This window comes from Toxoplasma gondii, chromosome XII (genome assembly GCF_000006565.2).
Source record: "Toxoplasma gondii ME49 chromosome XII, whole genome shotgun sequence".
Lineage (NCBI taxonomy): Eukaryota > Apicomplexa > Conoidasida > Eucoccidiorida > Sarcocystidae > Toxoplasma > Toxoplasma gondii.
In genome coordinates this window covers 5,659,947-5,686,744 of record NC_031480.1, presented here as the reverse complement: position 1 = coordinate 5,686,744, position 26,798 = coordinate 5,659,947, and the positions used below count along the sequence as shown (strand labels likewise).

At 50.5% G+C, this 26,798-nt stretch overlaps 6 protein-coding genes across 6 annotated transcripts; 3 read left to right on the top strand and 3 right to left on the bottom strand.

Annotated features, from left to right (window-relative positions):
- Positions 1 to 44: 44 nt before the first annotated feature.
- Positions 45 to 2,116, top strand: SRS59B (SAG-related sequence SRS59B). Its single transcript, XM_002367394.2, has one exon. It carries the CDS (start codon positions 260 to 262, stop codon positions 1,970 to 1,972), a length of 1,713 nt encoding a protein of 570 aa, XP_002367435.2. The 5' UTR covers positions 45 to 259; the 3' UTR covers positions 1,973 to 2,116.
- A 238-nt stretch (positions 2,117 to 2,354) lies between these two features.
- TGME49_251950 (ribosomal protein l7/l12 c-terminal domain-containing protein) lies at positions 2,355 to 6,624 on the bottom strand. The gene is made up of 7 exons (XM_018780966.1): positions 5,653 to 6,624; positions 5,038 to 5,416; positions 4,312 to 4,408; positions 3,853 to 3,946; positions 3,323 to 3,432; positions 2,908 to 3,072; positions 2,355 to 2,730 (listed from the first exon to the last, which is right to left on the bottom strand). Exons 1-7 carry the CDS (start codon positions 5,796 to 5,798, stop codon positions 2,657 to 2,659), a joined length of 1,065 nt encoding a protein of 354 aa, XP_018635102.1. The 5' UTR covers positions 5,799 to 6,624; the 3' UTR covers positions 2,355 to 2,656.
- Positions 6,625 to 7,831: 1,207 nt separating this feature from the next.
- On the bottom strand, positions 7,832 to 8,809 carry TGME49_251940 (leucine rich repeat-containing protein; the record flags this gene model as incomplete). The annotated part of the gene is made up of 1 exon (XM_002367392.2): positions 7,832 to 8,809. The coding sequence occupies one exon, from the start codon at positions 8,807 to 8,809 to the stop codon at positions 7,832 to 7,834; it is 978 nt and encodes a 325-aa protein (XP_002367433.2).
- Positions 8,810 to 11,069: 2,260 nt separating this feature from the next.
- On the bottom strand, positions 11,070 to 15,516 carry ENR (enoyl-acyl carrier reductase ENR). Its single transcript, XM_002367391.2, has 6 exons — positions 14,949 to 15,516; positions 14,178 to 14,407; positions 13,598 to 13,720; positions 13,053 to 13,215; positions 12,478 to 12,692; positions 11,070 to 12,137 (listed from the first exon to the last, which is right to left on the bottom strand). The coding sequence occupies exons 1-6, from the start codon at positions 15,298 to 15,300 to the stop codon at positions 11,967 to 11,969; spliced, it is 1,254 nt and encodes a 417-aa protein (XP_002367432.1). The 5' UTR covers positions 15,301 to 15,516; the 3' UTR covers positions 11,070 to 11,966.
- Positions 15,517 to 18,205: 2,689 nt separating this feature from the next.
- TGME49_251920 (hypothetical protein) lies at positions 18,206 to 23,737 on the top strand. The gene is made up of 6 exons (XM_018780965.1): positions 18,206 to 19,354; positions 20,251 to 21,209; positions 21,582 to 21,907; positions 22,161 to 22,661; positions 23,227 to 23,457; positions 23,521 to 23,737. The coding sequence occupies exons 1-5, from the start codon at positions 18,926 to 18,928 to the stop codon at positions 23,409 to 23,411; spliced, it is 2,400 nt and encodes a 799-aa protein (XP_018635101.1). The 5' UTR covers positions 18,206 to 18,925; the 3' UTR covers positions 23,412 to 23,457; positions 23,521 to 23,737.
- A 1,472-nt stretch (positions 23,738 to 25,209) lies between these two features.
- On the top strand, positions 25,210 to 26,305 carry TGME49_251910 (hypothetical protein). Its single transcript, XM_002367389.2, has one exon. The coding sequence runs from the start codon at positions 25,555 to 25,557 to the stop codon at positions 26,119 to 26,121; it is 567 nt and encodes a 188-aa protein (XP_002367430.1). The 5' UTR covers positions 25,210 to 25,554; the 3' UTR covers positions 26,122 to 26,305.
- The last annotated feature ends 493 nt before the right edge of the window (positions 26,306 to 26,798 follow it).

The window sequence follows — 26,798 nt, the reverse complement described above, 5'->3', positions numbered from 1 at the left end:
GGGACGCGCCGGCCACCAGGACGCGGTGGTAGCGCCGAGGGGCAGAGGGTCTCAGCTTCAGAAGCAGAATATACCGATTTCGGTGGCACTGGTGAGGCGTGAATCAAATTATCTGACCCGTGCATAATGGTGTTGAAAACTCCTCCGTCTCACTACAATTTAGGGGATTAACGCTTTTCGCGGTACACCTTGTACATTGATTGTTGCGGTGCCGACGCCAAACACATACAGGCACCGCAGTAGCTACTCCGTCGGCAAAATGAAGGGGCAGAGAACACTGAAATCGATTTCTGTCTTTTTCGTGTTTTGCCTGGGCTTGGCCTCTGCGATTGTATCGAGTGCTGCCTCAGGCAATGATGGGGGCGGAGGTAGGATAGGAGATATCGCTGGCGCTTTGCGAGGGACGGCTCCGGAGACCGTCACGGTTCCGGAGAATCAAGTGTGTTCATCCTGGGCAGGTGTTAACATCAATCTTACCCAGGAGAAAACAGAGGCTCTTTTTCGGTGTGGCGAGAACACAACCCTTGCTCCTTTGCAAATTCCCGAACCCAAGATTTACGTGGATGAAAACTGGAAGAAACCGACCACCCTGAAAACCGCTGTGCCAGGTGCCAAGTGGGACAAGGTTTCTGAGGAGGAGCCTATTTACAGGCTTACACTTCCGCTCCACCGCGAGAAAAAGGAAACTCTTTATTATCGGTGCAAATCAGCGGGCCTGATCGTCGTCGAGATTGTCCTGGTATGGATCATTATACAACTTGATGCCCTAGACAAAGAGCAGAAGGACAAAATCAAGGAAGTCCTCAACCAAATCAAAGAATTTGTCACGAAGGTAAAGGCGGCGCTGGCCACAGTCATCGCTAAAATCAGAGAGGCGATACAACGCATAAAGGATCAGATCAAAAATGCCGTCGAACAGCTTCTGGAAGTACAAGGCGTAAAGGAGTTCCTCCAGAAAGTCTTCGAGGAACTCAAAAAATATCAGGAAGAGATACAGCAGGCAATCACCCAACTTGTCGAGAAAATTCGGGAAAAGTTAGAACCGATAAAGCAGGCAATCGAAACAGTTGTAGAGAAAATTAGGTCGCGGGTAACAGAGATAGTGGAGCAAATCACCAACAAGACTGGAAAGACTTGTAAAGTCACAATCGAGGCCGAACCAGAGCCCCTGGCGACGACCGACGATTCCACTAAAATATGCTCAGCAACCAACAATGCCGTCTACATCAAAATTAGCCAGTCTGAAACCGAAGCTGTATTTAAATGTGGTGACAACCGCACTACCGTGGAGCCACAGCAAAATGAAGAGAAGCCACAATTCTGTAAGTCGGCAGACTGCAAAGAGACTGCAGAACTTGAAAAAACGTTCCCAGGGGCGTACTGGGACGAGAGAAACAAAAAAGCAAATATATACAGACTGGTCATTCCTACCGTGAGCAGAAAAGACACTCGGATGTATTATAAATGTAAAGGCGCTTCGGATTCCGCCGACCCATGCACAGTACTGATAAGCGTTAAATCTACAGAGACTGATGATGATGAGGAAGAGGACGTGCAGGAGTGCACGGTGGGCACCGAGAAGAAAGTCACACTGTCCCCCACCGATACCGTGAAATTCAAGTGCAATCTCGGAACAGTTGTGCACCCTCCGTTCTCGTCGGGGTCTCCGAAAGTCTTTGACGACTCCGATGGCTCCTGCAGTGCACAGGCTAGCCTGACGTCTCTGGTAGATGCCTCGCTCACGGAAGACAGTTCACATGACAAGTACACAATGTATACCATGAACCTGAACGCACGCCCAGCTGAGACGAAGAATCTCTGTCTCCAATGTTCCTCTGGAAAGCAGAACTGCAAAGTGCGCATCCATGTACCCGGCACCGATAGCACCAGTTCAGGACCTGGGAGCTTGTCTGGGTTCCTGAGCTCTGTTGCCGGCCTTGTAGTCTGTGCGGGATTTTTTCTCGTCTATTGATTGCATGTAATCACTGGTACCTACTTCGGTATTCCCGCCGCAGTGTTACCCTGTAATCTGCGTCATCTTGCGGTTGGGTCTTCAGTGTCTAATGTCAGTGCCAGCAAAGCCATCTGGCTAGGCGTTTCAACACTGAGACACTCGTACGGCACGTTATTTAAACACTAATCAGGTGCCACCGAAAATATTCGCCTACGCTCGATTCTATGGTGAGTGACTCGATCCTGACAGGTCCAGAGTTTGAGACACGAAGACAACACTGGAATTTTCGTGTCTCTCTCTCACTGTAGGAAGCTCCTGCTGAGGCACAGAGAACCCGGACACCGTGCCGCAGTTTCCGCCTGTTTTGGCAAGCATGTTACGGAGACAGCGTGTTGAGGACGTGGAATCGTGACGCGAATGGAGGCGTTACCCTCGAGTTGTAGATTCTACAGCGGAGCTCAAGCTCTGTGCACACTTTGGCAGCTGACAGCGAAAGAGCTGGATCATTCACTGTCCGTGAGAAACACCACGCACAAACGTCCCTTCACATGAGAAACAACCGTCGAGAACCACGCACAAAAGAAAACAATTTGTATGGGTCAGACACTTCTTGACGGTCCACGCCCGATCCTAACTTGGCCTCATCAGCCATCAAATCACGCTGTTTCCGACACCACCCAGCTGCGGAAAGTCGTTTCTAGCTCATTCCAAAGCCACCTGAGCACCTGCAGCTTCCAGCTTTGCCTTGAGTGCCTCTGCCTCTGCGGCGGGCACAGCTGCACATAAATGCACGATATCGAAACACAGTTTTGACTATTCTCTCTGTAGTTAGACTGAAAGGAGGCACTTCTCGGGGTACAAAGAAACTAAACTCGCTCAGTACACTAACTTGTCCTCCAGCACACGATTCACTGTTGGTGTAGTATCAGAAAATGAGGGACATTCACACTTACCCTTCTTGATAATTTTTGGAGCCTGTTCGACAAGGTCCTTGCTCTCCTTCAAACCAAGAGCTGTGATAGCGCGCACCTCCTTGACCACTGCGACCTTCTTTGGGGCATCGAACCCGAGAAGTTTGATAGAGAAAGCCGCTTTAGTGTCCTCTTTCTTCTCTGGTTCTGTTCGGTCACGCACACACGTTGACACCGGCTTTCGGAGGTATGACCAGGCACACGCATCACGGCCATCTCACAAACCAATGCAGATCTGAAATTGACAAAAGAAAACAAGCAACAGAAATGCTGTGTGCCCTGACGTAGTCACCTAAAAGGTAATACTGGTTCTCTGCTGTACTTCTGCAGCGTTTTGACTGCCGGCACCTGTTACACGGCATAAAAACACAAATGCACTTTTTGTTGTTGCTATTACTTTTCTCAGAAGCCGCCGCCGCTTCTGGAGGAGCAGCACTGGTTGGACCGGCAGTAGCTGCTGGGGCCGCTGCCATTGGAGGCATCATTCCAACAGGAGCTGTCATGCCACTGAAAAGACCCACAAAGAAAAACACCGGCTGACCCATCAGCATCGTTTTACCCACGTCCGCGCCTGAAATAATGCATCACGCTGACGTGGTCACGATCCAAAAGCTCCACGGGCTTGTCGACATGGAGGGTATCACAATGCAGATGAAAAAGGAGATGCTGCACATAGCACCAGGACCTCTTATCGTGCTATGGACTTGAACAAAGCAAGGGCCATGAACGAAGATGCTCACACCTTTTCAATCCTGCAAATAACCCACAGACTTCAACTTTGGCAACATGGTACCTCGGTATGTTCATTACACGCATTTTTGCGGTCGTTTCTGTTTCGCGTACCACACTTGGGCACTGCAACGAGCTTCGACACAGCTCGACAACACACTAAACGAATGACAAATGCTCACTGCGTGCCATCCTTACCCCATCATGCCAGGCATAGCCATACCGGCAAACATGCCCACTGGATGAGGAAAAGGCGTCCGTCCTGCTGCCGCTGCTGCATTGAAGGTGGGGCCTGACAACCCAGATAACAAACACCCCCAAAGAAAGGTTACGACATTACTCTCAGATCTTCATAGTGAAGGCGAAAAACCGAAAGAATGAAAACAAGGGTCGCTCTCAGATTTTCCCGCTCCGGATATCTGTGTACAGCCCGACCATCCGCATTTCAAACACTCGGAGGTCTTTCTCTTGTTGGTACTGAACGGGAACACTCGTTGTCGCTGACTGTTCTGTGCTGATGAGCGAAACAGTGTTAAGACTTCACAGTATCGCATGGATGAATATGCAGCTAGTTTCGAACCGTCTGTCGGTCGAAGCCAGGGGGTTTGCGGCACCAGAAACAGGCTACCGCGGTTTATCAGGGCCGTTAACACTGACCTCCAGATCGCTCAGCCAGCTTTTCTTGACAAAGGTCGCAAAGGTCAGCTGCTTCAATTAGGGTTAAGTTCATAACCTCATCGACCAATCTAATCACCTGCAAAGCACACACACTTACACGCACGCTCTTCTACAATTTATTTGACTGGACCAGTGACAAATTCAAGTCACACCTCATCGATTCGGCTCCACCTCTTTCTATCCATGCTCGCTGTCGCGCAGGAACAAGCTATTTACCAAAATACCGTGTGCAATTTCACGAAGAACTAGAGGGTCAACCTTCAACGAAGACACGGCTCAGCTGCGTAAGCCGCCATTCAACTCTCTCAGGCCTTTCTTTCATCAGCAAAAAGGAACATGACTTGGTGAACACACACACAGACGAGAATCCGTGACCGTGTTCCAACTGGATCCACATCCACGCAACAACGTGAACAAGATCGAGCGAGCTGTAGCCGCTTGTGAAAGGTCTCTGCCTACAGGAATCAATACCACGGTACAGATTCACAACTAAGAAACTTGTCTCTGAAGATGTTGGGTCATCAATTGCGGTGTCAACTTTTTCGTTCTGTCTGCAACCGGTGCGTTGCAGAGTCACCAGTGCCACGTCATAATGAGGCTTGTACTTGCAGACCCCAGACACGAGAAGCAATCTCTCCCCTTTCTGTAAAACTTTTTTCCCTGCCAACTGATGTGTGAATGAGCGGCCCAGAAGTCACCGCCTACTCGGTCCGACGGCTTTCTTTTTTTGGCTGTTGCACCAGCGTCTTCGCCGGCCTCCGGGGGATCTTTCAGTTTCTGGAAAATATCGAAAGACGCAGCGGGCGCCGTTCCAAAGGCAGCTTGAGAAGAGATCTGATGCCAACCATTTTGATGGTATGGCACGCATGCTGACTGTGCAGACTTAGCCCAGGCTCCAAATCCTTGAACTGCCAACATGCCTCCGTTGATACAGGTCGATAATTCCGGAAGCGGAGTACCGGAGAGTGAACGTGGGGAAGAACTGTGCGACACGGAGTAGAGGGAACTAGACGAAAAACAACTAGCCGACACTGTCGAGAGCGAGCTGCTTGTCCGAAAGGCGGGAGAAACGGCCTCTCGCCGACTGCACAGGACACACGTACAGAAGAAGCACACGACGGTGAAAGAGTCTTTTTGTTTAGGATGATACCAACAGACAGTAATAGTGGACGGAGTGAGTTGGGTGTGGACATGACCGCACAGATTGCGATTGCTAGTGTCACCGGACAGACACAGTGGCTACCGTAAAAGACTGAAGTGGACTGCAGAATACAGAAAAAAAGAATCTCCAAGAAACCAGAGAGTACAGTGAAACCTTACACGTTGAGAAGAGACGACTCGACACAATGGAATCCGCGTTGTCCGGAACGCCCAGTTGCCAGATTTGACGGGAAGCTCCGATGGATTCGGACACTATTCCAGTACGGTGAGACACCGAATCCTTTCGCCACCACGTTTGCCATCATGCATCCACGGTAGAGCGGAAACAGACGGTTGGTGCTCTTTGAAGGCTGCGAGACGGAACAGAGGGCGTTCCAGAAATCACGAAGAGCTCGAAAACTTGAATACAGGGACGATGTCAGGAGGAATAGATCGACAGGATGCGCGGTCGCTCGGTAGGTACACGGATGAGGCTTGTGCACGACTCTAGGGTGTCCACTCGGTGCCGATCATTCGCAGAACCTCACCGCATATACGACATTGTCATGAAGACAGAAAGTGTGGAGGAAACATGTGTAGTGCAAAGACTTTGGGTGCCAACCTTGAAGAAACTTCGATGAGGTTCCACCGAATACGGTAGCGTCGATGGAAAAGCCCGGGCACAGAGCGGTTCACTCGAACACGCACAAAGACGGGGAGGCCTTTCACAACCTAGACGTGAAACAAATGGGGGTTTCCCAAGTCAACAAATTCTCCACAAGGAAACTGTGTCGGGGTTCCTCGCCAAAATACCTGGCAATGCCTCACACTCAAAGGAATTATTGTATCGAGACTCTTCGGAACAGGAATTCCTCTGATTCCGAACTGCTGCGAAACTCTTTCGGGACAAGTATGCAGCTCGCATGGGTGCTGGAAAAGAGCTTTTGGTGACGGAAGGAAATAATATGCTTCCGGAATACAGATGCATTCTGTTAAGAATGCGCCCTCCTTCGCTGGTGACGCTGTGCGGGACAACAGAGACCCGTGGAAAATCACAGCACAGGACCTGAAGTCACCTGAGACAGGAAGAGCGATCCTCTTCAGTCTGTGTGCATTCTCGACAAAATCCCAGTGTTCGACACTATTCATGGTTCGAGTAAACGTTCCAGTTTCCACCGGCCACCTCACAACCTCTCGATTTATTAGGCGATTTTTTCTAGAAGCAAAACATGTGCGTGCCGCGCATGCATTCCCCCGGCAAAGCCACTGCCCGGCCTGGCGATCGCAATCTCGGTACCGTTCACTGGAACAGAAACCTCCAAATAAAGCGGATTAGCCATCCGAAGTAAACATGGATACGACAGTTCACATCCGCGAGTGTGCTGATCATTAAACGAGGACACAGAGGCTCTACAAACCGAGGATTTCCTGATTTCTGTCGTAGGCCGCTGAGACTCCAAAACTCGATTTGCTCAATTCTAGAGAGCAGTTCAGGCTCGTGCCATTAAGGTGTTCTGTTCGCTTGGAGCTGCGGGCTGAGCGCGCCTGGCTATTAACAATGGAATTTGACACACGTACGTTTTTTTTAGTTTTGTCTAGTGTCACACGCTGTTGCACCGGGAAGAAAGAGAGCCGTAGCTTCGGTAGAGTGTAGCATCAACGAGTCCACATACCATGATTAGTTTCTGTCGTGGTGACCAAGGATATTTGGTTGCAGTCTCAACATGAGTTTTCTCATATTCGTGCATAACAAAACCGCTCGTCGCAGTTAACCCGATTTTCGTGCACTCCATTATTTGCTCGTGTTTCTCACCGGGTGCCCTAATCTTGCAGAGCAGTCACCAGAGGCGGACACCTCACAAGCCGTCTGTGAACGTACAAGCGCCTCTCGTTGAGTGTTCGTGAATGATGTATGGAGCACCGGGAAGGACTTAGGATTACACTCCAACAGACAACTATTTTTTTGTTGCGAACAGAAAACATGCGTCGTAGTGCAGGTACTCGAAACACCGTGGAACGGAGAAGAGGAGACTCAAATGACGAAACACAACATCAAAGAGCACCTTCGCCTTATTAGGCCACAGCTGCTCATAGGAAAGAGTAATCGGTACAGGAATAGAGGGGCAGAAGCGACGAGGTGCCTGGTTTCTGACGGGATATCGGACAGGCAGCACTAGTCTTTTCCTTTCACTGAGGGGAGCTGCACACACTTCAGTCTTACCAGATTTGAGAAAACGACTCGAGTACATCTTGTTTCGCGTTTGCAGGCGAAGAATCCTTACACAACAGCAGATTAGAGGGACACAGATTATACAGACGAGAACTGACAATAACCACAGAAGTCCACCAAAGATAACTTTCAAGCGTCTTGCTCCTGTTTATCATCAGCAACATCTGCCCCGGCGTGGCTGTCTTCATCGGCAGGCTCTTTTTCGGGTTCGTGGCCTGCTTCTTCCTCTTCGTGTATTCGCTTTTGCTCCTCGGCCTTCTCTTGTTCCCTCTTTCTGTGGAGCTTGACCGCCTTGGCCCGTTTCTTTTCTTCGGGAGTAACGTCAACTCCGTTCAGCTTGTGCAGTCTCCGGAGTATCACCAGGATCTCTTGTCTGAAATCTTCGTCAGACATTCCCGGATCAATGGAGGAAACAGTGAGCTCTTGAAGAGATGGCAGCAGGAGAAGCACCTTTAGAGATCCGAAGTCGGGAAGGCGAATCCCACTAATGTCAAGAACTTTTAGCGCACCCAGCATGCTAACGTCAGTGAGAGACTCGATACGGCAGTACGCGAGAGAAAGATAGGCAAGATTAAGGAGCGACGGCAAATGTGCAAGAGTGCTTAGATGCGTGTCCCTCATGCTTAAATGTGTCAGAGACTCAGGTAGTCTGTCGACACCTTCGAACGAGACAAAGGGGTTCCCATCAAGAGTAAGCTTGGCCAAGTGTGGCAAAGCAATCGTACAGAGCGTGGAAATCGAGTTATTTGATAAATTTAGCACAGCGCAGGACGGCAAACACGTCTCATCGGCCAAGCAAGAGATATCGATTATGTTGTTACGCGCAGCATTGAGAGAGAGAACATAAGGTAACTTTGTGAGGGGGAGGATATCATCTAGATGGTTATCAGATACGTCAATGTAGCGCAGATGCACGTAAGTTGAAATCTCTTCTGGAATCTTCGTAATATTTTTCCCGGAACAATTCAGACGTACAAAGGCATACCCGCTGCCGTCCACTGTTCTGGCGACTTCCGAAATACTGGAATTCAGTATTTCTCCACTAAGCAGCACCTGATCTGCTGCCACAGGATCTTGCTTCTTCTTCTCTCTTTTTGTCTTTGCCATCGTGGTTGTAATTGATTTATCCGCTCTCTGAAGAGACAGAACCAAGAATTTTTTCGGAGTGTCTCGGCATATGGCAAGGGCGTCCTACCGTTACATGCGTAGGAATCAATTGCATGGAGGGACAAGATAAACTGACTTTCACGTATACACAGCTGTTTTATTTATGCTGCTCTTTCGTCGAGAAGGACAAGCAAACGCTTGGTCAGTCAATCATCGTGCACCAGAAGTCGACAAAAAGCCACTCATCGTAACCGGCTATCCTGCGCCTCCCGTCGACTAAAAACACACATACTGCAATTTGCTTGGAATCCTGTTGTGAGGGTTCACGCACTATGAATCAGCTAGAAGTTTTCAGAGCATCGCCACAAGGACTGTTGTAATATACACGGTAAAGTATTTTCAGTGCACACAAAGACACTGAAAGGTTTGTCCATCCCAAAGCGTGCGACTGGTAGACCATCCGGTTAACTGTTGCTCGTTACTGGACACACGGCGCTGCCAGTGTATCCGAAACCATAAACCTTCTGTGGGTATGAGAAGCCGATATGCTTTTTCCGAGCACAACTGACACTGTTGTTTTAAGAAAATTCTCGCCTCGCATGTGCGCCAATGTGCGCACAGGCAGAACGGCCGGTGGGGAGAGAACCGCGAAAATTGGTGAAACATTACTCCGCAGCATCCCACCGTTTTCTGATTATACAACTTAGAGAGGACGCTTGTACCTCAAAGGCTCTTTTGAAGGACACAGTTAGGGGAAAAATATGGTTCGTCTCCAATGTATGACAGCCCGTGCGATGCGCACTCTTTACTGGTTTCTGGAAGCACGGTCCCAGCGAGCATATCATGCTTGGGGCATCGGCCGATTCTGAGACTTAAAACAAGGACGACAAAACAGTCCGTGAATTTCTCTATGGTTAGCCAACGACAAGGCACTGTTTATGCCTCTGTGCTGTGTCTCGGGGTTGCGAAAATTCGTGCGCTGGTGGGGAACCAGAGCTTTGTCCCACTCCTGCCCTAGATTGATCAGTTCGAAGGCCTTGCCTGATTTGCTGTTCATTCCCTCATCGTTCCATAGGACTTGTTACGATGCGAACATGAGCGAATAAAGTTCCATTCACTCTCATGAAACATGTTCAGATTCTTTTGGATTGGTGCGCGTTCGGAGAGTAGATGTTTTTAGTTCGCGAAAAGGAGCGGAGCCACTGGCAAGGAAACTCCGAGTGGGTTTAATTGGCGACATCAAGGTTCCAGACTGTACGACCATAAATAAAGCCCAAGTAAACACGCAACATGTGTTCTTCAAGGCCTAGTGTATCATCGGATAGGCACCAACATAGTTTTGACCGATCTCAATGCAACAGATCACCGCTATAATTTTCGAGGTGACAAAGAAAATGGACAACTGAAGCATGAAAGAAAAACCTCACTCACTGTCACGTCGCTTTTCTGTAAAAGGCAAGCACGCCGAACGGTTTCGCGCCTCACGGATTCTACGCCGATAAAAGTTTGTTCACCAACGTGTTGCCATGTAACCTTTCGCATGACTCCTAAACGAACCCCCCTTAAACCGTGTAACAAACTTACTGAGGAAGTTGAGATAGGTTCGCTCAAGGTGTTTCCATGCGTCTTTTGACGTCTAGATTCTGATTGCAAAATACTACACTGACGACAGAAAACAGTTTCTCTGGACGTCGTGCGCCAGAAAGCAGCGAATGTGTTTTTGATTTCTATGATGGCGTGAGAGCAGACAGTACGTGATAAAGTCACGTTGCCGTCAAACAGGTCGTCGCGATATTTCCCTAGACCATGAAACTGTATTCGTTGCTGACAGAACATGACATCGGTAAGCAGGTACTGAATCCCAGGTGATGACGCTGCTCCATATCAAAAGTCACGAGCACCTATCGGTCCTTAAGACAAAGATCCGCTTCCCTCGGGCCAGTCACAAAGACAATCAACCTCTTGCTGCGAATGAACATTTCGACATCAGAACGCCCCAGATGAAAAAGGAGAAATCCGTCCTGACGTGTTCGTGAATAGGAGAGTTCACATTTGGGGTCTGTGCCAAAACATCGATGGCAAGACCTACGCTGTCACGTCGTAGTAGCTGTGGTTTGTTTGTTTTTGTTCGCTGACGAGTGCCCCTGAGTCACGGTCACGAGATGGTACTGCTTGTCTCACAGGAGAATAATATGCTGCTGCTCTCTGTCTACAACACCAGCAAAATATAGGATTTCACGTTATGCTTTTTCATCGAGAAAAACGAAGGAAGGGAAACACAGTTTGAGACAAGGCATCACTGCCTCATCACGCAGCACTAGTGTTTCCGTGAGACGCTACAGTGCCGCAGGACCCCAAGGACTAAAGATTAAGCCTTCGTTTGCATAGATTTTATTCCTCTACATATAAGAAAGAGAGACATCTTGCACGTGGCGCTTAAGAGAAGCGGGCTCTACTTTGCCTCGGAAGTGTCTCTCATGCAGAGCATTTCCAACAGCAAGGCAAGCAATTGTTTTTTCCATCACACCCGGAGTGCCCAGCGGGAGTAGATCTTATGCAGCTTAGAAATAGACGAAAGACTCCCCTCAGTGGTATGAACGTTTCTCTTTCCCCCACCTTTCTCATCCAGTCCCCCAGATGTGTCGATCTCTCTGTATCAACCGCCGCCAGCCGAGAGCCGAGCACACGGGCGCCATTCACGATCGTGACTGCTAAGATCACCTTCAGGCTCACACACGTAGTTTGTTATCGTTACCAAGACAGCCGAGAAGTCAGGTGACACGGCGCGAAAAGTAGGAAGAAGGAAGCTTTATTGCCCACAGAGAAAAGACATGGAAGTACGGACACAACAACGAAACAGCTAGCGGAAAATAAGCAGTACAAACGTTCCCGAGGTAGATCGCTGTTTTCTACCCGCTGCGCAAATATCAACATCCGCCAAGCAGTCAAGCGTGAGGTACAGTATCAGTGGCTTCAAGGGAAGAAAATGCGGGTGCCAATTGCAGGCATACCTTCCAGCAAACTTGGTAACAGGTTCGTCACATGACCTCGAGTCAGTGTCACATCTGAAGAATACTTTGCTCAAATGCCTTGACTGATTCAACAAATCAGCGCTCCTCTATGGAGGGTTCAGTTCTGTACATGGTGTGTAAGGCTGTCAATTTATCTCCTGAGTAGCGCGCTGCAGAGGCGGCATGGATCTCGAATCAACGGCCTGTCCCATAGCATGCAAGCCGTTGTCTACATACAAAGTCACGCCGCTCACGGCTCGAGCCAGGGGGGACAGCAGGAAGAGCGCAGCTCCGCCGACATCGTCACTGTGCAAGTCCTGAATTCATCAACACACCAACGCAAACCAAAGCAGCAGTTGAGAACTCCTGGAACAAGAAGAACCGTGTACTGATGTTTTCCTGGGAAGTCACATGGGAACCACCGAGAAAATCCGCATCGTAACACGGACAGACCTAACAGAAATCCAAATTGCCGTAGCATACATATCCTTTTGACATATTCGAAAACACCTGCACATTTCACAAAAAAAACGAGCCGCCGCAACAGTTAGAATCACAACACTCCCCGACCTCATGAACATGGCAATTCAACAAAAGACTAGCTCAGAACTGTACAGCTGCTGTCTCGGCGAACAGAAGTCGCATCTGCCAACTTACTCTTCTTAGAGGTGCGTTGTTATAGGAATAGTCGATTGCGTAATCGATGAAGCTTTTTTCGCCAGATTTGCCGATCGCACTGGCAGCACGGCTCTTCAAAGGACCTGCACTGATGGCATTGACGCGAACGCCGTACTTCTGGCCGGCCTCCCAGGCCAGGGTGCGGGTGTCGGACTCCAGCGCTGCCTTCGCACTACTCATACCGCCTCCATACCCTGTGGGAAGCAAATCCGATGACAAGCAGACACTGGCAACTGCACATGATTTTGAGACACACACGACACCCTTGGGAATGGGACATGTCTTGTTCAAGACGTTCCCTCACACCTTCTCCATTTTCGGTGGACGGGAACACGAGACGGTCTTTCGTTTGTCTGACATTACACGGAGGAGAGTCAACCTCAGCCCAAAGATATCCCTACTTGCCCTGCGTTCAGAGTCTCCCTGGTCGCCACCACTCTACACGCAGGTTCTTAACTCTTACACCGCTTCTCCGGAAAGCACACAGTTTTTCCCCGTTGAAATCTTGAAAAAAGCCTCAAGGCAAGGGGGTTTCTGAGGGTCGTGAAACTTGCCTGGAACAACACGTTCCGCAGCCAGGTAAGAAAGAGTAACAGCACTGCCGCCTTCGTTCATGATCGGTCCAAAGTGCTGGAGGAGCGAGACGAAGGAATACGCGCTATTGCTTGACGCAGCCAGATAGCCTTTTCTGCTCGTCTCCAGAAGGGGCTTTGTCACCTGTAAGAGCGAAGAGACACCGAAAAACACAAAATAAGATTTCTCTCCCTATGGGTGGTCATCAGTCACACCACAACCTGTACGCCGCCCGCGTGTTACGGTGCCAACAGCTGTATGCAACACTACAGCCTGCCGTATTAGATTGGTATTTTCCAGTCCGCCCTATGCGTGTCAAGGCAGCGGCAGACGACACTCCTCTTTTTTCTACACCACTTCCCGTAACACTCTGTTGACAGAGTAACGCGTCTGGAGCACACATCAGAGCAACTGGCAACCCACGAGGGAGTGGAAAGCAGGGTGTTGGGTGGTTCCAGGTGCCAGCAGTAAACCCATACAAAAAGTCGATCAGAAGAACATAAAGAAGACATATTTGCAGACTTGCCTCCGGTCCGTTAGCAAGAGAGTGCACGAGAATGTCGATGTTGCCCAGATCCTGCTTCACCTTCACCGCCACCTCCTTTATCGTGTATCCATCCACGCCCGCGTATCGTTTGTTATCCTTTATCTGAGGAATGCGCACTATCGTGTCCAAGCAAATGGTATTAACAAAGAAGGAGAAATCGTGCTTGTCGCCCGCATGCATGCGTCTCTGGTTGCCGCGCTAAGACCGAAGGATTCCACAGGCATGTTTGGACTTCAGTGTGTCGCTGGGCTGAGTCGTCCTTGGGAAATGTCTCCCCGACAATCTGGTGCAATGCATCCTTTTATCCCGCAGATTTTACACAAAATTCACCCATGTCTTCCGTTTCAACGGACCAAGTATTCGCACATGAACCACACGTTTGACACCCACGCGGGCACACGGAATCGCGGGAAACATGCTCTTAACAAGAAACACTGGCACATCTAGAAGCATGACACGCTAAGACTACAATGGTGAAACACCCTGGAACAAAACACGAAGCCTCCTGAGAACTGGAAACTGTTTTATGCGTTTGTATCGAAACGTGCTCACTACTTACGTCTTGCGGCACATCTTCCGGCTTATCGAAGGCAGCGTCGAGGGGATACACGCCCGCAAATTCAATAAGGGAACCATCAGGGAGTTTTCGGTCCTCGTCAAGTCTTCCGCTCTGAAGAGACTTCTGAAAGAGTCCCAGAACTGGCGGCCATGTGCCTAGAGCCACACGCGCCCCAGCGCTCGCGAGGTGTTTTGCGATCGCCCAGCCGTATCCGTGACTATCTGCGACGCCTGAAAACACAAGGCAGACACACAGCAGACTCATGTCTACTCCGACGTCGGTGTGACATTCCGAGAAGTGGCTGTCCGTGAACCTCCACCGAATCGCAAAAAATTCTGCAGTATCTTCACAGACTTTGCCCTTCCTCTCCGGTGGTTCCCCACCAAGAACTTTCTGCTGCCGCATGCGTACTGCGAAGTGAAGAAGAGCCCTCCTAGGGCGCAACCAGAGAGCACTGCAGCACCATGCGCCGTCCTCTGAACTTCAGGGCACCATACAAGAAGAGGAAGCTGCACTGATTGTCCTGCTTGGTACGAAAAAATACGGTCTCGTAAAGCACCAAATACATCTTAGGTACATTGAAAATTGCCATTTCACACTCCAAACTGCAACACATGACTGCAACTTTTTTTGGGACGGAACGCTGGAAAAGGAGAGACGGTCCGAAGGACAACAACACTCTTATCGTCCCCTGAGGCTGACCTGCCCACTGAATTACCAAGAGGAAATCTGCGCGTACCTGATTTGCGGCACACATGCACATGTTCTTACCAGCAACGAAAGCAGTCTGGCCTCTCAAATCGATGGGAAACGCCGACTGGGCTGCACCTACACCGGCAGCGGAGTCGGCCGCTCTGTGTTGAGTTCCTGTCTCGCCTGCAGTTTCAAGTCTATTGGTCACAAACGCGGAGTGCGGCCTGACAGAAGACTGGGAACGAGACGAGGAAGAACTGAAGGCATTTTGACGAGCAGATGACCATGAAGGTCTCACACTCACAGAAGTCACCAGCGGTTTCGCTCCTGTTGCATTCGGGACGGTGAATGCCATCGTCCCGGCCGGTCCTACCAGGGTTAGTTCACCTGCCACGAAGGCGCCGAGGGTGAGGAGTTTGAAACCAACCATTTTCGATTTTCTAATGCGGAAGGGAAATACCAAAACTTCACAAACTTCACAGAGAGCGACAATCTTGCAAGTACGCGCAACCGTCGGGTTTGCGTGTCTTCCCCAGAGACAAGAAATGCGGCGCCCGATACAAGGCAATCGCACATGCACGGTACGCAGATGAGTCTCGGAGGTCCGAAGATAAGCCACAAAACCAGCAACAAGGGGAGTGTGCCGACATACACCCAACGGTCGAGAAAGCTTCACACACAGCAAGGCACATCGTATGAAAATTGAGAGACAGGCTGCGCAGCTCACTCGTCCGTCTCGCCGTCTCCGCACGCATACCGACGGCAGCCTACACACCACTGTCCAGAAGCACGCAGGGGAGGGCGGCAGTTGAGGGTACCTTTTCGCAAGGATGAATAAATCGCGTGCGCTTTGCAGTCTACTGGCAATTTATACGCGAGAGTGGGTAAGTTCTCTGAGAAAAACGTGTCAATTTGTAAAATTATTGGTTACGTTAAACTCGAGACGGCGGCATACACACTGTAAGAAGTCAGAGACAGCGAAATCAGCTATCCAGCCCGTGCGCGTATTCAAGTCGAATGAGGAGCATCGGAGCAGGAGTTTCTCCCCTTCCAAGATGTCAAACCCGTGCACTTGAGCACATGGCTGCCTTTCCCCTTTTTCGGCGGACTTTGGTGGATTTGTGGGTACAGAAAGTGACGGCGAAGTTGTGCCGGAAGGAATCAAGAAACAGCAGGCGATGTTGCTCCACATTAAGAAACAAATGTGCAGAGTTGTCCCAATCAGGGAGTCTACGGTAATAGCACCCTAAACTGCGACGCCGAAGTCGACAGAGCTGTGGTCACTATAGGTCTTGTCACAGCGACAAAGTGATTTAATTCGTACAAGATGGAATGGTGTTACAATTTCCACGCTTTCCTGCTCAGTGGTAGTGTAGGTGCGGCTAGGCGTTTTTAGTATACAGCTCCACATTTCACGGTCCTGCCTAGCGATATATTGTCGAGAGACACTCGTTAATTCACTGAGACGGTGACAGAAGAAAACCTCCAGCCCCGACAAGAAGTAGCAACCCTGGAGATCTGACGCTCGTGGCTTCCAGTCTCCTGACAAGGTCTCCCTTTTTCGCATCGAAGCACGAGTACCTACCCAAAAAGATATGCCTTGTGTTGTACTCAGGTAGCGCGTACCTCAATACTATTTTCAAGCTGAAGCTGAACAATGATTAATTTGTTTGTATAGCTTTTTGGTTATTCGAAAGCGGCTCTCCCACGCTGCTATTGGTGATTCACAGAAACGACTGAGCCACTCAGCACACGGTCCGCGGGGAAGAAGTGCAGCAAGCCAGCGTTGGTGTTCATGGCTACAACAGTGATAGCAGGTGCCTGAATTTCGCGAACACTGGCCAGACATGTATCTTGATGTCCCACAATCAAGGTATATCTGTACTACTTTGGTAAGAAAAGTAACATCCGCCTTCACAAATGCTCTTCCGTGGTAAGCACTTCCAGTGTATGCTCTCCGCTGGTTGTAACCGCCCTCTTACCATGCCACGTGCACCGACTTATTTAGCTGGCCTTGTACGGAAGACTGTAGCAAACTGCAGTCACGATCCTGGCACTTGCCAAAGCTTCTCCTGCCCTCCGTCCCACACGATTGAAAACGTGTGCAGTGAGAGTGCAAAGGATAGCGCGTGTGTGTTGACTAAGACTTCTCACAGCTTTCTTGCGTTGAGATACGGAAAAAGCTTTCTTTATTCCTGCGTTAAGTGTGTGCTGTTGTCCAGGGCAAAGGCGATGGTGTGTGTCTATCTGTATTTCGATGGACTGGAGATGCCACTAAATAACACGTAGAGTGCGGCACGTGTCCTGTCGGCTCCTACTCAGTTCAAGATCCGAAACACCTTATGTGCTCTATCTCGGCCACCCAGAAAGCTTACTTCAAAATCTCTCTGTGCCCCCAGAGACGCACCGTCCCGATGCTGCACAGGCAGATGGAAACTGGCGACACATCCTACTGTACGCGGATGACGTCAAAGACTTCGAGACAGTGAGAAAAAGTCATTTTACGTCACGTCGAGGAGAAATCTCTGAACCTGTGTGGACTGGTGACGCCAGGCTCCTGACGTTTGCTTCATCGAGCTGTTCTGGCAGTAGCAAAGACCGAATACCGGAAGGGTGCACGCACCCACATTTAAAGGTTGCCAGCGTTGTGACGGAGCATGACCTGTATACACAGCAGATGAGTGATAAGAATGTCCGCGCACCGCCTGGACAGGGTTCCAGAGGATGAAGGTGGTGAATCAGTTTTGGCCGTGGCTACGGGATGGTTACGCCACAGAACTAATTATGCTCTACGAAGCACTGCGTTATTTAGAGGCGCCTGGTTCCTAATACAAAAACAACACACAGATAAGACGCACTGCAACCGTCTAAGATGGATCGAAACTCGAAGATGGCAAGACACCTTTTTTTTCACGAGTTGGAAGCGCTCCTCTGACTCACCGCACCGCAGTCTTAACGGACAAGATTTTCGCAGAATGGCCAAACTTTAACTTCCACCGACTCCAGTCCAGCCTGTTCCGTTGTTGCTACACGAAAATGCAAAGCAAGAACTTGGGGGACTTCCTCGACGAGGGAGGAACCTCTAATTCGCCTTCCGCAAAGATCCGTTCAAGCAGCGAGACAGGCGCATGCAAAGTTTGTGCGACTCACCGTCCAGCGTGTTCACATTTCCACCAGCAGCTACAGCTGCTAGTGTGATAAAGAAGACTTAACTTGCCATACAACAATGCTGGAAACATAAACAGTTCCGCTATGGCTAAGGGAAAACAATCCGCGATGTGGACCCGCCGAAAGCTGTGTTCTGTAGGTTGGACAGAAAATTTAACGGCGATGCATGCGTTCGAGACCCCAAGAGGACGTCAAGAACTGTAGTTCTTAGAACCGTTCTTGCACGTTCTACAATTCTATCTTCTTTCTTTTCCCTGTAACCCCTCCTGGCTGTGAGCAGCCGCTTTTCTCAGCAGTTTCTCCCAGAAATGGAGGAAAACTGTTTGGTTAACGGAGTCACGGCGTAGTTTTCCAGTCTCGTCGGCGGGTCTGTGTTTTCGGGAACTTTTCGTTTTTGGCAGATTTAGGGGATTCTCTGTTTTTTTTTCGTGAGTCATTCACCTGAGAACTTCATTCGCCTGGAAGATCTGTACATGTCCTCCAGTATCGGCTCCTGTACCGTAAAAATCCCTAGCAACGCTAGCTCGCGTTCGATTTTCCCCCGCCACCCAAACGGGGTTGGAATCCTACTTCCTTCGCCCATTTATAGTTCCCCCGTTTTTTTGAGGGCCTTCAAGTGACCGTACATTATTGGGCGGTTGACTGCAGTTCTGCAGACCTAGGCCACCGACACCGGCGTATCGGATCTGTGCGCGTACATTCCTTCCGCGTATCCGCGTTCTCTTTGGAAAGACTCAGCGCTACCTTTTGTCTGAGCGTCGACTCGTGAGAGAAGGCTGCACTTCTTCATTCCGGCGCCACGACCAGACCGTGCACAGTTGCCGGTTTCCTTTTCACTTTTCACTTGCCGAGAGATTGTTTGTTTTCTATCTGAGAGCTTCCCAGTCATGGCAGACCTTTCAGTTCCCCGAAGAAGCACGCTTGAAGACGGGGAGCCCGTGAAGCCGACTCCCCAACTACCAGATCCGTCGCTGTCAGCGTCTTTGGCTGACCAGAAAGAGGTGGTTTTCCCGTCGTCTTCCGTCTCTCAACAGAACACCGAAATGCTGTCTGTGAAAACGGCTTCATCAGCGAGGGACCTCGCGAGAGCTGAGGGTGGGAGAGTCGAGAGTTCCTCGGCTTCCGATGAGTTTGCAGGCTTGAAGCTTCACGCAAGTCAACTTTCTCTCTTGAGGGCCAAGAATCCGTTCCGGCTGCCAGACTCTTCAGCTATTCCCCTGAATCAACAGAGCTACACACAGGCTCTCTCTCACATCATTACGCGGGATTACTACCCGGATTTGCCCCTGCTCAAACTTATCCACCAACTTCTGGAGGTAGGCAGAGACTCCTGGAGGTCGGAAACTTGCGACCGTCCTGTTCGTGGACGATTCCAGGAGAAGGAAAAGCAACCCGTTATTAAAACACAAACCCTTCAGCGGTTGTACATAAATGTTTGTTGTAATGGGCGCATGAACGCAGTACACAACTATGCTTGTAGAGAGAAACGGGACTCTTTCCTTCTTTCCTGAGGAAGGAGGCACAGCACTGCTTGCATACACTTGCTTGCCACAGGGAGACGGGCGGGTGCGGAGAAAGCGGACAGACACGCTTGAGCGTGCGTTGCACGCTCGAAGCACAAACGCCCAGCTTTTGTCCTGAACAGAAACACTTTTGTACGTGATTTGATGGCAGGGGCTGGCCGACCACCGCATTCTGAGAGTTTGCTTCCGATGTATGTACGCTCCATTTATGTGCGTCGCGGTTGCGCACTGGCTGCAGCAGTTACGAAGCCAGCTGTGTTTGGCAGACCGCATCCCTGTGGCAGTCTATTGTGTTCTTTTCATGCTGATGCTACGCCTCAGCTCACACTTCTCCGAATGCAGGATTCTCTCTAGTCTTTTTATGGGAAGATTCCCGATCCCTCTGACTGAAGCGCTGTCTGGTGTTGTAGTCGGTGGTGTCTCTTTGAAGTAGAGAGCCGGTGGAGATACTTAATAGTTCCGACTTCCGCGCTTCCCTCAGGTGCATCTGGAAGCTTCTTGAATTCTAATTTTGCATCGACAGAAGGGACGTTTTCTCACCGCGTGTACGCGTTGCATGCCCGGTTTCTCGTGAACTCGATTTTGGTTCGCACATTTGCAAACACAGACAAAAACCGCAGGTCACGCCGCTGCTGCTCATTCAGTCTGGTTCCCAGTTCCTCTCGGCGCTCTATGTCCTCTTTTCTCAGGCAGAACAACAGAACGACGTGCAGAGGGTAGTTCACTTGGTTCGTCGCATTCGCGCTCTCACTCCGGCAAGCGTCGTCAATCGTCAAGGGACTTTTGGAAAGTGCTGGGGATCTTCTCCCTCGACTTATTTGGCGACTCCACGACCGTCCGGTTCAGGCGCAGCAGCCTCAGACTGTCCAACCGCACACTCTTCGCCCCCGCGGCCTCCAAGAGAGGGAGAGAAACCTTCGTCTGACGGGTGCTCCTCTGCGCGGGAGGAGACAGCTTCGGCCGAAGGAGACCCTTGTTCAGTCTTTAAGGAAGGCAGTCGAAAGCGTGTTGCGTCTCAGTCGAGCTACGCAAGGGACAGCGACGCGGTGGATGGAGAGAGAGAAGACGCCCCGAGTTTTTTCTCGGCGCAAGGTGTAGAGAGATCACTGAGGCGACAACGGAGCGAGAGTGACTCCGACGTAGAGGCAGACACTTGCGGCAGGAGGAAGGACAGAAGGAAAGAGACTGACAACATCGAAGCGAGTCCAGGGCCGTGCGCTGCTGAGGCGGGAACAATGCGTGGAAGTCTCTTCGGGGAGAGTCCAGCGTTTTCGAGGACCTCTCAGGCTCCAGGAGGGGGGAGGTCGGGCGCGGGGACAGGAAACGATATCATTGTGCCTGTCGGCCCGGATGGGAAGCTCCACCGCGTGCGAACTGAGCTCCGTCTCGACACGTTCCTCAGCAGATACACCAGCGACGACAACAAGAGCTTTCTGAACCTCGTGAAGCTCGAGAAACTCGAAAAAGAGAAGAGTCAAAAGTGGATCGACATTACTCAGGAGGAACACAACGCGCGAATGGTAGAAATCCAGAGAAGAACCGTTGCTGGCGAACGAACCGACCAATTGGCCGTGGGATTCCTCTCGTCAAGAAACAATTTGTTCTACAAAAATTTTGACACTCTCGAAGCTCATCGACAGCCATACGAGTAAGTCCGGAAGTCAAAAGAGAGACGCGGTTCTTACTCAGTTCGCTCATGACACTCCCGCGGGGGCTTCCACCAGGGGATGCCGCGCCGACTCCAACAGTCGTGATGCTTCTAGGTTATGTGAAAGAAACATCAGCACTGGTGTTAGAGAAGATTCTCATCTATCGTCTTCATGCAACTATTACATGCGTGCTAGAGATACACAGGGGTCTCTGTGTGTCGAGATTCCCAACGACGGGGAAGCGTCGCAGTGTCTTGGAAGAACATGGGCCCATTTTGGTTCCTTCTCAGTGCACTGTGTTGGCTATTTTAATACCGGCGTAGAAAGAAACGCAGAGAATTTTGTGTTTCCTCTTGGCTCTTGCGTTCCAGGCTAAACCGGAGAAGTGGAGAGATCAGCAATGCGAATACGAGGTACTCGACTGCAGAGAGGCAACGCCAGCACACTCTCTATTCTCTCCAAGTGGAAAAGAAGCAGCAACTCGCGGCGACGGAAGAGCAAAGGAAGATGCTGGAGGCCGTCGCAGCTGAAACTGCGTTTACTGCGGAGCGAAGAGAACAGGAAAAAGAGAAAATGTTGAAGGCGTCTCCCGTTGTTGGCGCCGTTCCAGTCCGTGTCTGCTCGACCGCCCATGCGGAACCAGCTGAGGGTCCAGGAGACGTCACCCGGAAACCCGAGCTGCCAACAGTGACCTGGGGTAAGCCTGCGAGAAGTCGCTGAGAAGGCGAAAAGGGATCGAAGCAAATTGCGGCTATTTTGGTTTTCTTGGCTCGCGAAATTAGGCGAGAAGACGGCTGAGTCTTCAGAGAAACAGTCTGCACGGAAACAGGCGCGAAGGGGCTGTCGCGTAGGAGCTGTCCTACACGTTAGGGGTTCATGAATCGATTGCTGCATTGCTACCATTCTGAAATGCTCGTCTGTTTCTTTTTCATATCTCACGTGTGTCTCAGGACAAATCCTGTGTCCTTCTCTCATTGATGTCGCAAGCCCGTCAACCCCTTTCCTAAAATCGTCGATCTTCGAGCCGTGCCCTGTGAACTCCTACGCTGGGGTGTCTGGACAGCTGGCGAACTCGGTGAACCTTGCGACGTTCAAAATGCCGGATCCATTGCCGAGGGAGAAGGTGCTAACGAAGCTCCAGGACCAGGCGTCTGCGCGTTTCCGACAGAAACAGCTGAAGCATCAAGAACTGCTGGGTACTGTTCCAGGATCTCCTCAGTGCCGCCTGGCAGCTGCTCGTGCAGCAGCTGTTGTGCTGCGTCGAACAGGTCGAAGTGGAAGCAGCTTCGGGTCGGCCATAGGCCTGGGCTCAGGACGGCGAAGCTCCAGTGCCAGTACAGTGAGCAAGGGCATTCAAAAAATCTGCCGACTTGCACAGACTCCGGAGATACGCCGCAACCGCACGCATGGAGGATCAGATTCTCGCCACAGAACTGCTGGCGGAAGCATCAGTAAGTGGAGGCGTTTCGGATGGTGTGGAAAATCAGCAAGGAAGTCTGGATCATGTCTGCCGGCGGCCGTATCTGCGCATACAGCCAAGGGGGAACGTGTGCGAGCTCGTTTTCCTGTCCCTCCATTTATCGATAGACGACTCCGTTCAATCAGGGACACTTGTGTCTGAAAATGTGTGAAACGCGGTTGTTTTGGAAGGAGAAATCTCGTGGAAATGCCTCGGTGACTTGAAACTGCGTTTGTGCAAGTCACGAACGCAACTCCTGTGTCCGGCCTGGGACTGTGAGATTGGGCTGCCCAGCGGCTTCGCATGTTGGGCGCGTGTGACCTTCTGCGACCTTTCGCCTTTCTCCGCAGCCAGTTGGGTCATACAGGAGTTCGTGGAAACTTAGCTGTCTGAGCATATCGAGAATTCGAACGGTTGTTGCGGATGGTTTCCTCTGGGTGTGACAGTCGTACCCCATTGGATTTCGTATTCGAGCGAGAGTCCTTTCAGTGCGTGAGGCGTATGAGTAGCTCTTTGAATTTTCCTTCTGCGCTTCAACTGCTTGTGGATGTTTTCAGGCGGGGGTTCTTCGGTTGCCTCTTCGAGATCTCATCGCAACGATGCGACGCGGCCACGCAGCATTTGCAGCACAACGCATTCTAGTTCGAGTTCACCGTGTCCAGCGCAGCCTCGAGACAGGGGTGAAGCAGATCTCCAAGGCAGTCAAGACGGGTCTGCGGTGCTAACTGACGGGCTTTTGTGAAGAGAAGAAACCTGCGAACAAAAGACAACTGTTTCGTCTTTGTTAGGTATGCGCCAGTTGACGCGTGAAAAGCACTTATGTAGATGGTCAGGAGACTTTTCACCGACAGAAACGCATACTTTTGCTGTTGGGGATACATTTGTCCAGAAGTAGATTATCTGTATACATTTGCGCGTATAGCTTGCCGCGGGGACGCGTGTCTTTCTCGTACGAATCCAAGGGAGACATTATCCGTCCGGTAGAACGCTTTCGCCGGGGGGCACCGCTTTTAAAGACTGTCAATCGAGCTTGCAGAGTGGGAATGTATGGCGACGAAAACTGCCTCTGAGAGTACAGCTCATGGCAAGCGTTGGCGGTTCTCTATGAAACTGAGACAGACTACACCGCCAGGATTCCACTCATCCGACCAATAGGAACGACAGAAGATGTGACTCTTGAAGCTTTTTATAGCGCTGGAGGTATTGTGTGACTAGCAGCGATTTCTAGATAATGGGCCTCCCTTTACGAGAGCTACCCACGAACGCTAATGGGTAGTGGAAGTGTCTTTCTACTTTTAGAAGGCTATTCGGGGGCGCCGCAAGAGTTATTAGTTGTCTGGAGAACACTTCACATCCTGATTGACCACAATGGGCGGCAAAGCCATTCCCCCCAGAACTGACGCGGTCTCCTATTTTGGATCACCATTAGGGAACTCTCTTTTGGCCGGATTTTAAGTACGCAGTGGGCTAAGCAGAGAGAGGAAACTATCGCTCCTAACTGAATCTTGTTCACTATTATCTGAGCTGTTATTCCCGGCGTATCTTACGACCGTTGTACAATTTGGAGATACAATTTGACGTGGATTTTTCCACACAGATAGCGAGGGACAACTACAACTCTGCTAGTATGATCAGTATCATCGTACTGGGAGTTTGCAAACAGGCTTAGAACCGAAACAACAGTCAACCCAAAGCTTGCCTTTTGCACGGCGGTGCAGCGAATAGAGCGTTATAGACTGTTCTTTTTTTGAGTGATTGTTCGGCTACTTTGATGCAGTGTCAAAGGACATGTTCACACGAAGCATGGCAGTCTGACAGAATTGATTCGACAGAGATTTCCGGAATTCCCTGTTGGGACTTCGCACGTTTACGTGTTTCAAACAACGAAATTGGGCGTGTCACACTTTACTGGGCTGGTGTTTTGCGCCCTCTTGAAGCTCTGCGCTGCAAAAGAAGCCCCGCGTATCATCAAGAAAAAATTCCGCGAGAATATCGAAGGCGTCCCATGCTGATATTCAGCAGAGTCTGAATACGCTCAGCCGGCTCGAAGATAAATATACGGTATGATAAGCAAATATATTCGAGGTTTATCGCATGGTTTTCGTGTGCTCTAAGGTCATCCGCATCACCAGCGTTGCGTCTGTGACCTGCTGTTTGTAGTAGATCGAAGTGGGTTTAACACACAACATGCTGTATCCTAGGGGTCGAGAAAACGTAGTTTCGCGTGCTTGATCAGACTAGCCCACTTGCACATGAGGCGGACAATCACCTAGACAGTGTCAGGCTACTTTTCCTCTGGATCTATTTTGTGCGTATGGAAATTCTTTGCTTGGGAGACCCACCAGGGGTCCCCCGTACGTAAGACAAACTTTTATCTGAACCCTCTTGGTGGTTCCCTTGTATCTTTTGAGGTTGTCAGATGTCCGGCTCGCAGCCAGACACGCTGAAAGCGTTGCACTTCGGAATGAAAGACAAAGCTTTCCTCTACATTCTTCTTCGAAGGTGTATCGAAATCGCCAAATTCAGTCTTGCTGTCGAAGCAAGCGTGGAAGGGACGAGGGAGCGCACCGTCACAAAGTTGGCTAGGTGGCAGACTTGCGCTGCGCTGCCACGTCTGGGGTATGTTGCGAGCCAAAAATGCGGATAGGGATAGGTGCCTTGCTGCCAAAGAAAGGATGCTGAGAGAGACAGAGGGACAGGGGAAGGGAATCAACTTCTCTTCTGTGGCGTGACAAGAGCTTGTCAGTGCCTGTATCTTCCGAGACGAAACTGTGCTGACGGGTCTATCACTTCTTGCTTATTCCAGGTTCGCGCGTTGCACTGCATCACGCCGGTTGTATATATATCTCTATCACAGGTGACTTGAATCTCTCTGACTTTTCAACATGGCACGCGGATTCTGCGGTCTCCTCTTCGTTGTGGCGCTCGCCAGCGCAGCTTGCCAGGTCGCTACAGCAGACACCACGGATTACCCGAACTTCCTGGAGGCGCTGACTCGGCAAAGCGATGTCAGCACGATGATGGATCGCATGGCTCAGACCTTCTTTAATGCCGCGACGCAGAATGAAGGCGTCAAGATGATGGAGCGTGCCCTTGGCTCTGTTATGGACCCCAGTGCAGTGCAGAATCTGTTCGTCGAGGCCAACAGAAACGCCAAGACTTTCTTGAACCCGTTCGAGGCTCTCTGGGGCACGAGCCAGTTCCAAAACCGCGCAGCGGAGAGTAACACCAACGAAAACGCTATGTCCGAGACGTCTCCCCAGCGGGTCTTCCCCTTCCCAATCCCCTTCCCCTTCCTGTTCCCCTTCACTGGAGCATCCCCCGCTGCCAAGTACGGCCCTCGCTACGAGTTCCACGACCACATCTATGAGTGCGGTGGCAGACCATGCGACGAGAGCTACTCCACGTCGCACTCGTACTCTCACTCTCACTCCGTGTCCCGGGAGGAATAGAGCGCATCGTTCTTTTTTTGTCATGGAATGCGGGGAGGGTCACGGGTGCTCTGCATTTACCGGAAAAGATCTGAGTGAACGAAGCAACTTGAGTGTCGCGTGACTGTTCCGCGCTTGCTGTGCAGCAGGTACGAATGTTCTTGAGTGTTTGTGAAGACCGCACCTCAAGAATTTGAATTTCGGTTTCTCCCTCTTTGAACGTGGAGTGGTGGCATGACGCGCTCTCGCTCACAACCGGGAGTGCAGCGATGACGTACATTGCAAACTCCCACGACACACGCACAACTGAAATACACAAATGACTTGATCCGAACGCACTGTCAAAAAGTCCCCTAGATTGCTCCTGTACGGTCACCGAGGCAGAAAATGAATCTTACTACTTTTTGTAAACTGAAGCTTTATACAACGTATCAAACCCTGACGACTCTCAACGGCTGTCGACAAGGCCTGCACTGCCTTCGTGTCCCTAGGTACACTTAAGCTTTTCCGAAACTGTGTACTCAATGAAGTCGCTTCTTCCATGAGCACAAGCAGACCTTTTTTCTCTTGATGGTGCACATGCAGCTGAGTTGATACTCGGTTATATATGTTGGACGCTAACTTTTCGAGTAACATCCCTTTTCTTTGAAATACACTTCCCTATGGCACTCAGCTTCTGCTAATCACGATCCAGTCCG